This window comes from Octodon degus, unplaced genomic scaffold, assembly GCF_000260255.1.
Source record: "Octodon degus isolate 3935 unplaced genomic scaffold, OctDeg1.0 scaffold00105, whole genome shotgun sequence".
In the NCBI taxonomy this organism is placed as follows: Eukaryota; Metazoa; Chordata; class Mammalia; order Rodentia; family Octodontidae; genus Octodon; species Octodon degus.
Genome location: NW_004524681.1, coordinates 9,240,948 through 9,253,852, shown reverse-complemented (window position 1 = coordinate 9,253,852; position 12,905 = coordinate 9,240,948). Strand labels below are relative to the sequence as shown.

General features: G+C 48.5%; 1 protein-coding gene across 1 annotated transcript in view; it reads left to right on the top strand.

Annotated features, from left to right (window-relative positions):
- Positions 1-12,905, top strand: part of Slc28a2 (solute carrier family 28 member 2) — a 28,319-nt gene that overhangs the window by 5,572 nt on the left and 9,842 nt on the right. The window contains exons 3-9 of the mRNA XM_023724066.1: positions 6,163-6,254; positions 7,412-7,595; positions 9,039-9,180; positions 10,565-10,678; positions 11,023-11,100; positions 11,843-11,923; positions 12,682-12,762. Of these exons, the coding sequence (XP_023579834.1) occupies positions 6,163-6,254; positions 7,412-7,595; positions 9,039-9,180; positions 10,565-10,678; positions 11,023-11,100; positions 11,843-11,923; positions 12,682-12,762 (772 nt within the window). The remainder of the gene's footprint in view (positions 1-6,162; positions 6,255-7,411; positions 7,596-9,038; positions 9,181-10,564; positions 10,679-11,022; positions 11,101-11,842; positions 11,924-12,681; positions 12,763-12,905) is intronic.

Here is a 12,905-nt window from a genome sequence, read left to right as displayed (position 1 = left end):
CAGACTACTGTTGAACTCACTGTGTAGCCTAAGCTGGCTTCAAACTTGTAATAATCCTCCTGTCTCTCCTCCCAACTGCTGGGATCACCTGCATAGTTTCTAGGTAGTGTGCCCAGGGGTGGGGTTGGCACTACATGTGGGGCCGGGGATTAAACCCTGGTCCCTGTGCTTGCCTAAGCAGGTGTTTAGTCCGCTGAGCTATCTCACCAGCCCTAGTTTCTGGTTGGACTGTTTAGGCCATTTATATTTAATAGATAGTTCCACCCTATTGATGTTTGTTTTTCTTTTCCTTTCTTTCCTTTTTTGGTACCAGGGATTGAACACAGGCCTTTGTACTTGCCAGGCAGGCACTTGTGCCACTGAGCGATCTGCCTGGCCAGCTGTTTATGTGTTGTTTCACCTGCCCTTTGTTCCCCTTTTCTTTTTATGCCTTCTTTCACATTAACTAATTTTTTTTTCTTTAACTAATTTTTTTTAAACAACTCCATCATATCTTTTTTGTTTTCTATCAGCCATAATCTTTGTTTTATTAGTGGTTGCTTTAGGGTTTTAGTTACCTATTTAATTTACAAAGTCTACTTCTTAAATGATTTATTTTTATTTTTGAATGATATTATATCCATTGCTACAGAGAAGTGGTCTTCTCCATTGTGGAAATGTCTTTGGATCTCACAAGCATGGTTCTCTAGCTCCTCTTCTCCACTAACTCCCATTCTCTGGCATGGTCCCTCTGGAACTCAGCCTTTTGTTGGTTGCTAGAGGCAGCTTGGAGGAGTGGGTGCAGCTGGGTTTTAAATCCCAACTCTGCCACCTGCTGGTAGGCTGGCTTCCTTGCTTCTAAAATGGCAGAGGAGACATTGAGGTCCCTGGTAACATTATCTTGTGCTTGTCTTCATGGGCAGACTTTTTTAATAAGCTCATGTGAGCTCAGACTCGATCTTCTAAGTTCCTTTGCAATGGGTCATTCTTCTGAAAACACAAAAGTCACCTCTTCACTGTCAAATTTTTGTGTGTGCTGTGAAGCATCAGCTACCTCCCCTCCCTCCTCTGTTTCTGGCTTCCTCCGGCTTCCCAGCTGCTGCTAAGTGGCCTGCCTCTCCTGCTTGTGCTGTTCAGTGGCTCTTCTGACTTCCTGATTGGTGGGGACAAGTGACTTCAATTCCTGGGCCGGAGCTCTGGAGAGCTGTTCAGGGCCCCTGCTATGCGTCGGTGGGAGTCCCAAGTGAAGAGTTCTGGCCGGCGCACCCTTCCTGGGCTCCATTCTTTTGCTTTTGTGCCTAAGCCTACCCTGAGCAGCTGAAGCAGCAAGAACTCGTAGCCCCCAGCTTGCTATTGAGCTGTCATCACACGATGTGTAAATAGGGCAAACCGTATCATTACAGGAAGTCCACAGTGGGTGTAAGTCATATCCTGAAAACCTAGAGAAAGTTTGCTTGACCTAAAAAGCCCACGGGAGGTAGAGTCAGGAGAAGCCTCCCTGCCTGTCAGAGCCACTGCTGCCTTGAACTCAGAGACATAAGGACTCTTGAAGGAGGAAGTGGAGGGTGGGTTGAAAGGCCTGCTGGACACGCCATCACAGGGCCACCTGTCTGCGTGGGTGGGCCTCTGGCTTGGGGCTCCGGGTGGGTGTGCGGAGGATCTGGTGTCTGCTGTCTCTTGGAATGGGCGCTTCAAGCAGAACTGTGCATGCTGCCCAGGGGGAGAGCTCCCTCCGAGGCAGCAGCCACCACACTCAGCAGCGAAGGTGCTGGCTGTGCTCTGTCTCCGGGTCCCCTGCCTGGGCCTGGGCTCTCAGAATAGGCCGCTCCCAGCACAGAGCCCCGGCCCAATTTCAGTCAGCTGGCTGCTGCCTGGTAGGCCTTTCCCCTGCGTTCTCTGGCACCACAGTCCCATTTGGCGTTCTACCTTGCTTCCGAACATCCTTTTGCTTCTAAAGTGTTTCCACTGTCCGTTGGATGCTTTTAACCACTCTCCTGCCCACGCACACCACCACCCCGCTCCTTCAGCTCTGCTACGTACGTAGCACTGAGATACCTGACGCGGTTCCTGCTGACAAACTCTTTCTATGCCATCGTCAAAAGAAACCCTTTCATTCCTTTCAAATGTCTCTTTGGCCTTATGCACGCCACTGTCTGGTCTTGGCTTGACTCAGTTTTTTCTTTTAGTTTTTCCTCTAAGCTACCCAAGACCATGCTGCCCATGGTCACGAGAGCTGGACCCTTTGGAGTCTGCCCCAAGTTTTCCATTTTCACTGCCCAGGGCCTTTCAGTCCCAAGAGGTCCTTGGGCCTTGGTTGGGAGAGTTTCCACATCCTGTAGTTAGGGCCACTGAGAAAACGCATGCACACTGTTGCGGCTTATACCTAGATGTCTCCCAAAAATCTCATGCAGGCAGAGGTGGCTGGATCTCATGCGTGATGCTGGGATTGATTCGTGGTGCAGTACTAAGTTCAGGGGCATCAGGATTAAGGGTGTGAGGGCCACCTACCCTAAGAAGCCTGGAGAAGATGTAAGGAGCAGAAAGACGCTGTTGAGGTCCCTTGTTGCTTCTGTTACCTTCCGCCTGCCATGAACAGCTGCCCTCTGCCATGTGCCACCCTGCCTTGGAGCCAGCCAATTATGGTGTGAAACCTCTGTGAATTATAAGCCAAATAAACTTTTCCTCCTTTGACTTTTTTTTTTGGGGGGGTACAGGGAATCGAACTCAGGACCTTGAGCTTGCCAGGCAGGTGCTGTGCCACTTGAACTATTTCCCCGACCTTCTCCTTTAAGTTCAGATATTGGGTATTTTGCCTCAGCAGCAAGAGACGTGATGAAGACACACACCTTGCTGCTAGGCCTGACTAAAGTCACATTCAGCTAGTCTTGGGGTACAGGCAGTAAGCATGTCATGACGGGTGTCAGTAGTCTGCACCCGGACAGCCTCCCACACATGCTCTTCTTGGGGGTACATACTCCCCAGCAGGTTGTGGTGAGGTCCCAGAACTCAGCACCTGTCAGTTAGATTTCTTTTCAGCTCAGCTTCCTAACATTGCATAGACACTAGTGCTCAAACTGCACCATGACCAGAGGTGAAGAGCTTGGAGGTATTAGCAAGACCCTGTCCCATGCCGGGTACCAGGACTGTGCTTCAGTGTACTATTTCTCAATTGCTCCCAAAGGGTGAGAAAACCTGCTTTCTCTTCCTCTCTTGGAACATCTCTTATTTGTGAATTTCATTTTTCAACCAAAGACTCAGTTCCATGCTGATTTTGCAGAATCATGTTGTTGATAGGTTTTGAAAAATGAATAGACTTTGTCTCAGTTTCTCTTCTCTTGTTGCTGGGACAAGTACCTGACACCCAAAATGAAGGAAAGAAAGGTTTATTTAGCTCACGGTTACTGGAGGTTTCAGTTCATACTCCGGCTGGCTCTAAGGCAGAGTGGCACAGGGTAGAGGGCAGCAGTTCATGGTGGCGGCAAAGAGCAAGAGTAGCCAAGGGAGGAGTAGCAGCAACAGCGGCAACAGAGAGGAAGTCTGTCTGTCTGTCTCTCTTATTTTACATTCAGGCTCTTTACCCCAGGCTGTTGGAAGTACCCACACTCATAATCCCAGCAGTACTAAGACCCATAATCCCAGTAGATCAGGAGTTAATCTCAAACTCTGGAAGTCCCATGACTGCATGAGGCTTTGGGGGGACAACTAGACATAATCCATAACAGACTTTATTGGTTTCTTTTTCTTTTCATCATTAAATCTTGTTTGTTTGTCTGGTACTAGGGATCGAACTCGGGACCTTGGGCCCGCTTGCGCCTCTGAGCTATCTCCCCAGCCCCTCATCATTAAGTCTTTTAACAAACCAACACCATAGGCTTATGCAAATCAATCAACAACAATTAATTAAAAACTAACAACACACAACCTACCCCATGGGATTGTTTTTAAGACACAATTAAGATAATGATTAAGGGTGCTTAGCATTGGTAAGTGCTTATTTTTATTTTTATTTATTTATTTTTTTCAGTACTAGGGATTGCACTCAGAACCCTGCGCTTGCCAGGAAAGCGCTTATTCTGCTGAGTTATCTCCCCAGGCCCTTTTTAAAAGAGAATTAAAAAAACAGAAATGATACAGAATTTCACTAAACAAGAAAGGAATTCAACAATGGCTGTCATGTTGCATATTGCTGACTTCAAATTAGTTGTTCATATTATCAGGTATGAGCATGCAAAATTCATCTGAAAAAATTAAAAAGAAGAAAAACAATTTAAGCATTAACTGTTCCTTTCAATAGTTCCCAGGAGATGGTGGGTCCATGTCAGAGGGTGACAGCAGGACTCTGTCCAGGCCTGGAATTTCCATCCACATGTGGACCCGTGCATGCCTCCTCGTTTTGCAGTGGTCTTGTTCAGCTGGCATTTGATTGGGTGTAACCAGATTCACCTAATGTATCAGTTTCAGCCCCAGCAGGACAGAGGCAGCATATTTAAGTTAGGATAACAGGAGGGGGCTTTGCTTACAAACATATGTGTAAGGTATAATAGATCCCAGGAAAAAGGATACAGAAAGACGCCAAGGCTGTAAGCAGAGAACAGTCACAATTCCTAGGCTGAAGGGATGAGATGCCAAAGAGCCCAGCAAGAGCCAGACAAGCCCTCCATGCTTTGCATGTTTTTGTGCACACTGGTGTCCTGCTGGGTACCCCTGGAAGAGCCCAACTTGATAACCCAGGTGTCATGGAGTCCGCTGGTGCTCTCTGAGTGGGTTGGGGTTCCAGGGCATGGAGGAAGGTGAAACAGGAAACCAAAGGTCCGGCACGTACAGAGCCAAGGGCTGAAGCCAAGCCCATTCTTGGATGTGGTTTTAGATGCTGTTCCAACGACAATACTGCACTCAGATACAGTGACACCTCTGAGCAAGGCTTTAGGCAGTGCCCTCCTGAACTGACTTGGTGAGGCAGTGACCAAGAAAGCTTCCTTGGGGCTGGTGGTAAGATCAATGGTAGAGTCTGTTCCGTGTACACGTGGTCCATAGTTCAGTCCCTGGGGCGTGCGCACACCCTTGTGCACCCACACACGCATGTGCATGCTCGTCGTGTTCTCCTTCCTCCGCTCACCTGCATCTGATACTGCGCTCTGCTCAGTTATCATGGGACAGGCGTCTTGTCTAAAGGAGAATAAGCAACCTGGGTGGGGGCTGGGTTGGAAAGGAGGAGCAGGCAGCCTCTTAGATGGGAGAAGCGGCAATAGAGGAAGGACCACGAAACTCCGTGGACCGAGACCCCGAGGCCCCAGGACACTTGGGGTTAGTGGCTGGCTGGTCCCAGCTCTGGCTTATTTCCTGCCTCAGCATGATGCCCGACTATGACCTTCTTGTTGGGCTCACCTTCTGTGGAGCTTCTGAGGGCTTAGAGATTAGAGCTTGCTGCTCACGTGGCTGCAGGATCCTGTGGGTACTTGGAAGTGTCAAAGACAGTGAGCCGGGGGTCCAGGTAAGAGGCAGCATGTGGTGACAATCTAGAGCGAGGGTCAGAAGCCAGGCTGCTGGAGATTGTATCCAATCCGGCTCCTTTCAGCCTCTGTGAGACTCACATAGCATCTATCTTTCTTAGAGGAGTCAGTGAGTCAGTATTTGCCAAGTTCTTAGAAAGAGCCCGGCACATAAAAGAACTATATAAATGTTGGTTAAGTCAAACTTGAATTGTGGTACTTGCTGGGTAGCCCCCGGGCCTGCCCCAAGGGACTCTTGAGGTTGGTGGTGTTCTCCTTCCTCTCAGTGCCCACTGGACTGCTCAAGGCTATGGGCTTGTGTGGTTTTTAGGGAGGGATGACCAACTCTCCTCTCAGGAGCCCAGGCCTTTCTGAATATAGCCACTGAGCAGTATCTGACAGGAAAGACATCATCCCTGATCCGCCCACCCACCAGTCCCGTCCTGGGTAGGACACTGTCAAGGGTAGGTGGCTGCTGGCCCAGGTGAAGTAAGGCCACTGTTACTTGCAGCACCTTGGCAGGTTTTGATCTGCCCTCTCAGGCAGCTCTGGGAAACCACTAAGCTTCCCCCAGATGAAGAATTTTCTTCACTGACTAGGTCCGAGTTGTACCTTCACCAGGTAATCCAGCTTCTGTGATTTGGTACAAATGGGATGCGGTGACACTTGTGTTTTAATTTTGGGTTCTCATCAGGAGGAGTCTACAGCCTTTCATCAAGATAAGAAGTTTCTGTGCAAGGCATGCCAGACTGTTCCAGAAGATCCTGTTGGGCCTCTTGTGTTTGGGTGAGATAATGAGGCTCTGTTGAAGTGAGAGACACAGTCACCTCAGGAATGTCACCTGTGTCACAATGATTAGTAGGTGGAAAGCAATCTTACTCACAAAGCGACCCAGAGGCTGTTTGATGGACAGATCCTAACTCCTTGCAGGCAAGCCGTAATTTATTGAATTGCACCTGCAGGAACAAGTAAGATTTGACAATAAAATAGTTTCCAAAACTGCATTATTTGACAGACTTAAACTACTTCAGAGGAGACGGGCTTGTCTCTTTTTTTAGTGTCTTGATTTCATGCAGAGCGCAATATCCCCTAGTCTTTATGAGAGAAGCCTGCAGTATACATTATGTATTTGCTGCTTTACAAGTATAGTCGCTGTTATAAAATATTTTTAAAAGACAGCAAATCTCTGCTTAAGATAAACTGTCAGTGATGTATCTTTATATGGAATTTTGATGTCAACATTAGAAGCAGCTGGGATGGTGACAACAGAAATGTTTGGGGTGGCTCAGGGAGGGTGAGGGCCACAGGGCTGTACGTCCTCATGGTAGCTTTGTTTGCAGGATTTTTGCTCCTGTGCTGGTGGGGAGCTCCCCACCCAGGGCCTCATGTATAGCAGGAGTTGTACTCCAGCCCCGTGCTTGCGTGGCTTTGTCCAACTGGAAAGTTTGGCCTTTTAGCATTTTAACAAGACCAGGGTGATAAAGTTTCAAGAAGAAATGAATGGCTTTTTGTTTGTTTTTGAGACAGGGTCTCACTATGCAGCTCAGGCTGGCCTTGATCTCACTTTGTAGCCCAGGCTGGTCTCAAACTCCCAGCAATCCTCCTGCCTCAGCCTCCTGAGTGTTGGGATTACAGGTGTGTGCCACCACGCCTGCCTTATTTTTGAAGAGTCTCATGGTGGCTGCTCGTGGAATCTACTCCAAGGGATGGCGAGAGGATGTCAGATAACAGTGAGGTGACACCAGGGACTGGAGACCAGAGGCGATCTTCAGAATAAATTGTAGTGGCCTGGAGCCCAAGAAGAGAGCAGTTAGACCTCTCCTTGGGGTCTCAGGGGTTTCTTGCTCAAAGCCACAGATGCTCCAGGCCAGACCTGGGCAGGCTGGCTCTGTGCTGGCCCCCAAGGCCCTGCCTCGCTTACCCTCTGCACCTCGTCTCTTTAGCGTACGCTGCCTACTTCCTGGCAGCCTGCATCCTGGATTTCCAGCGGGCGCTGGCCTTGTTCGTCATCACCTGCTTTGTGATCTTTGTCCTGGCTTACCACTTCCTGAAAAAGTTCTTCGGTAAAAAAGTTACCAGATGTCTGGAGCCCTGGAAAAACTCTCGCCTGCGTGTTTGGATGACATGGTAAGAGAAGAGCCTCAGCATCCCTGGCCCCACGACTCATCCATTCCAAAGCCCAGGCAGCTTGTACTTTTTCTCCCCTTCCAGTTCCGTAAGGGTCTCAGATCCTCACCTAGGCTGTGAAAACCGAAGGGCAGAAGGCAAATAGCAGCGCCTCGCTCTGCGCACCGGCCCGAGCCCAGCCTATGGCCCTGGGTCTCAGCCTTGCTAGGGCGCAAGACAGGCGTGGCTTTGGAGAAGAGCTTCAGCCTGTTTATCATCAAGTCCGTGTCAGAAATGAGAAAAACCAGGCTGCTCTCCAGGGAAGTAATCGGAGCCCAAAGTCTTGCAGCCGCATCGTTATCACGTTAATTCGGTGGCCATCTGCGTCTGCCTTAGAACCCTGGTACTTTGATGCCTTTCCCTGTTGCTAGTCCTCCAGAGTTCCTTCGCCCACGGATGACTTGAGGTTTAAGAAGCTTTCCGCTCAATACTCACTAAAACTGGACGTCTAGCAGCTCACCTTACTATGTCATGCGCATGCGCTTTAGCACGGGCTGGGGCGAGAGAGCAGCTCTCAGATTTTCTTCTCATTCCTCTTGCAGCCCACTGTCCAGGGAACACACAGATAATAGGTGTTAGGTCATTTACAGCAGGTTAAGCTGGAGAAATGGCACCACCTGCATTTTGGGTCATTGATTTATGAGATGCTGGGGAGGGAGAGCTACGCTGCCTTTACTCGTTAATAAGAGAGTTTCTCCTAGCCAGATTTTCTTCACTTTAAGGAAAATAGGTTACAGCGAGAAGAGCTCTGCTTTTGCAGTCGCGACCTGTGAGTGTCCTTCGTTGCTTTGGTCCAGAGGTATCCTGATCGAACAGGGCGCGCTTTTGTTTTGCTTTCATCCTTGGTCTCCCTCATAATTTTTTTCCCTTGGACTTGAAGGACTGAAGCTCTCAGATGAAGAAACCAGTCTGTCTATTACTCAAATGTGTTAGGTACCCGAAAAGACTATAAGGGCATCAGTAATTGTTCTGTTGCTAAGCCTTTTCTTCAGCTAAGCGCCCTTGGAATGGCGAGAGATTGGGAGGAGATTCACAGAACCAACCACACTTTTCCTCCTATGGTTTCTAGGATTTTGAATACTTGTGGGAGCAAGCTTTCAGGACGAGCCTTTCTATTTTATTGATAGAAAAACTTAAGGAAAGAAAGTCACATGATTTGTGGCCTCAGATTAGAACCTTTAACTTCATTCTGTGAGTTGAGTGGAAGAATTGGAGGGAGGGAGGAAAAGGAAGGGAGGAAAGGAACCTCTAAACAAATGGTTGAGACAGAGTCCTCTGTCTGATCGGCAGCAGATGATTGAGTTCTGTCACTTGTCCTTGGAGGGGGCTTCAGTATTTAGAGGTGATTATTTGTCATTCATTCACTCACCGAGCCGTGACGTGATCTTGGCGTTCCTTCCTCAGGGTGCTTGCAGGTGTCTCTCTGGTCGGCCTCATCCTGTGGCTGGCTCTGGATACGGCCCAAAGGCCGGAGCAGCTGATCTCCTTTGCAGGAATCTGCATGTTTCTCCTCATCCTCTTTGCCGGCTCCAAACACCACAGTGCAGTGAGTTGTGGGTGTGTGGGTTGGGCAGACCAAGGGTCAAGTGCTAATTACACACTTGACATGGGGTCTGCGATACGGGGTCCCAAAATACAGCATGAGTTTAAATAAAAGAGTAATACAGTAAAAGATATATTGCCATTACCCACCGCGAAACACTCTTACTTGCTTCAGACACACTTATCCCGTTGCTTTTGCCATTCTCAGAAGCAATTCTGGAAGCTCTTTTAGGAGGGTCTGTCCTTGTACTCTCATGGCTTCCTTGGCGTTCAAAATTAGTTACAAGCATTTCCCTTCTTTCTTTTTTCTTTTTTTAATTTAGTGCAGGGGGCGTCTACAGAGTCTCACTACACCTATTGGGCTCATAGTGATTCTCCTGTTTCCAGCCTCCAAAGAGATGGGATTATAGGCACGCACCACCATGCCCAATCTCAATTGCAATCTCATTGCAACCCCGGGGTGGGGCCGGCACAGCAGGCCGGAGATGGAACCTCCAACCCTCGCGTCTGCCTAAGCAGGCACTTTAGTGGTCCTTTTGGCACCGGGGAAAAGCTAGAAGTCACATGGGGCCAGATCCATGAATACGGTGAGTGAGGACACCCAGGAGTATTTTTCTGAGCCTGCCCTCCCTTAGAGGGCACTCTGTAGCAGTAATCACTTCATTTTTTATTGCACCATGTAAAGACACCCAGGAAAGAAGACTTCCAGAGCTGCTTCAGAAAGTGCCGAGAATGACGGGATAATCATGTTCAAAATGAGGGAAGGTATTGTGAGGGCGCTAACGGCAATGTGTCTCTCATTGTACTACCTTTTTTTTCATCCCTTCTTGTACATGAGTCAAGCATTCTCTACCAACGGTGAAGATTTGTGTACTTTTTTATTTTTGACAACTGCAGGAATTTGCCTTTTAAAGAGTTTTGTTTCTAAGTGAAGTGTTAAAGCTCTTGGAGATCATAGGCCACTTATCTTCCAATTGTAGGTTACAATCTATTAATGAGTCTTGCTCTAGGTTTTCTGGATATAGGCCAGCAATACAGAATGGGGGGGGGGAAGGAAGGAAAGAAGAGAGAATACATTAGACAATTGGGTTGCATTGCACATAGTAATGTTAAAGTATTGATTTATGAAACTTATTTACATGAGTATATATGTATGTATGTATTGGGTCACCTAACTTCTAGATACATTTTTAAAAACCATGTGGACATATGTGTCTATTTATTATTGCCTTCTTTTTCCTTACTATATTCCAACTCTTCTTCCTACACCGTCTTACTCTAGATGTGCTGTTAATGTCCTAGGTTGGTTCTACCCAGAGTCCATTTGAAAACTCAAGCCAGGTAACAGTCAGCAACTCACATTAGAATACTTTTCTCATTGATCCTAGGTGTCTTGGAAGACAGTGTTCTGGGGCCTGGGTCTTCAGTTTGTCTTTGGGATCTTGGTCATGAGAACTGACCCTGGATTCATTGCTTTTCAGTGGCTGGGAGAACAGGTTCAGGTACGGGAAATTCAGTGTGAGGGCTTTGGTCTTTTGGAACCCTTGAGAAAGGAGATTTGAGGGAGGTGTGAGGAGGTTAGGCTGCGTTGTGCTAAGGAGGGTGGTGGCGATCAGGTGCGGAAGGATAGAGAGTAATGGGATTGGGTAAGAATCCGAGCAAAGAGATGTGGTCTGCTGAGTCCACCGTTCAACATTGATGCCTGGGGTCTTGTCCTGGCCACAGCCATCAAGGGAGGCCAAGCTCAGGGGAGGCAGCAGGTCCTAACCACACATGAGGTGGATCCTGTCTTTCCCTGTGTCCTCCCTGGCTTCACGCTTGTTCTCTGCATGTTTTCTCCTTTCAGATTTTCCTGGACTACACTGTGGCTGGCTCCAGTTTTGTCTTTGGAACTACCCTGGTCCAAGAGGCCTTTGCTTTTCAGGTTATAACTCTTTTATGGGCAGGAATGGTAGTTGGTAGAGGGGGAGTGGAGTGGCAAATGAAAATGTGTGTGTAGGCTGGGGAAATGGCTCAGTGGAATAAGTGCTTCCCTGGCAAGTGCAAGGGCCTGAGTTCAATCCCCGCTTCTGCCAAAATAAATAAATAAATAAATAAATAAATAAATAAAATTCTCTCTCAAAGTTTAGGGCCGGGGAGATGGCTCGGTGGAATAAGTGTTTCCCTGGCAAGCGCAAGGGCCTGAGTTCAATCCCCGGTTCCGCAAAAAAAAAAAAAAAAAAAAAAAAAAAAAAAAGAAAATGTGTGTGTAATTGGACCTTACGAAAGAGGGTCTAACTTGTCAATAAAGGAAATGGGATTTGTCTTTTGCCCTTTAATCCTATTCTGAAACTGTATAAAATAGGGACGGGGAAGAAGGTCTCAAGAGAAATCTCTTTGTGGCTTAGTACCAATGCAATAGGCTTGCAATGCCTGTAGAATTTACTCTGAAGCACGTCGCATCAGACACTCTGGGATGCTGAGAGCTTAGTGTAGAGGCCCGCAGTTCCCTCACAGCACACACCACGTGCACAGTGTGCTCTTACCACCTCCCCGCACTTCTCTTTTTTTTTTTTTTTTTTTTTTTTTGCGGAACTGGGAATTGAACTCAGACCCTTGCGTTTGCCAGGGAAGCACTTATTCCACTGAGCCATCTCCCTTGCCCCTCCCTGCCCTTCTCGTTGCAGTCTTTACCAATCGTCATTTTCTTTGGGAGCGTGATGTCCATTTTATACTACCTGGGGCTCGTGCAGTGGGTCATTCAGAAGGTGAGTCGTCTTCCTCCACCAGCAGGAGGTGGGCCTTCACCAGGGTCTGTGAGGGCTTGGAGGTGACACTTTGGAACTGCTCCTCTGTGGGTCACGAGTGTTAGAACCACTGTGGAAAGGCAGAACTTTCCCAGCATGCCTGACATCGAACATGTGCAGGCTGGATTTTCACCGCTGTCACAAGATAGCTGAGGAAGCCAAGTGAAAAGAGGAAAGGGTTTGCTTGTGACTTCGGGGGTTTAGTCCTTGGGTGGCTGGCTCCCCTGCTTTTAGTGTTGGAGCCTGTGCTGGAGGCAGGCAGCATGGTGCCGAAAGGATGCTCCCTTCACAGTGGCCAGGGAGCAAGAACAGAGAGGAAGAGGTCAGGGCCCAGTGTCCCTTCAGGGCCACTCCCCCAGTGACCTAACCCCCTTCTTCTAGACCCCACTTCCTCATAGCGCCAAGGCTGGTGACTGAGCTTTCAACACCCCGGCATCTCGAGGCACTGCAGCTCTAAGCTGTAGCCAGTGGGGGGCCTGGGTCCCAAGCAGGCAGTGAGGCTGGCCTCAGCTTTGTTTTGAGTCCCAGTGGGGCTGCTCTGCCAGCCAAGAGGCCTCATCTCTGGGCCATGTTCTGTTGTAACTCGTGCTGTGGCCTTGCACCCACTGCCTCCCGAGGCCTCGGTTTCCTTGTTAGTAGAACGGAACAGGAGAGGTTTTGCTGGATGTTCTCCCGGAGCCCTGCTCATGCTGATGGTGCAGATGTCTGTGTCCTTCTAGATCTCCTGGTTCCTGCAAGTCACCATGGGCACCACTGCCACGGAGACCCTGGCTGTGGTGGGAAACATCTTTGTGGGGATGGTAAGCACCCTATGGCCCTTCGCTCTCTTTGTCTCTGAGGAACTGAGAACATGATAGTAAACAGGTTTAGAAAAACATGCTTCTTTATGAAAAGCAAGTAAGGACTGTGGGGCTACGGGGTACAAAGCCCCGAAGAAAGGACT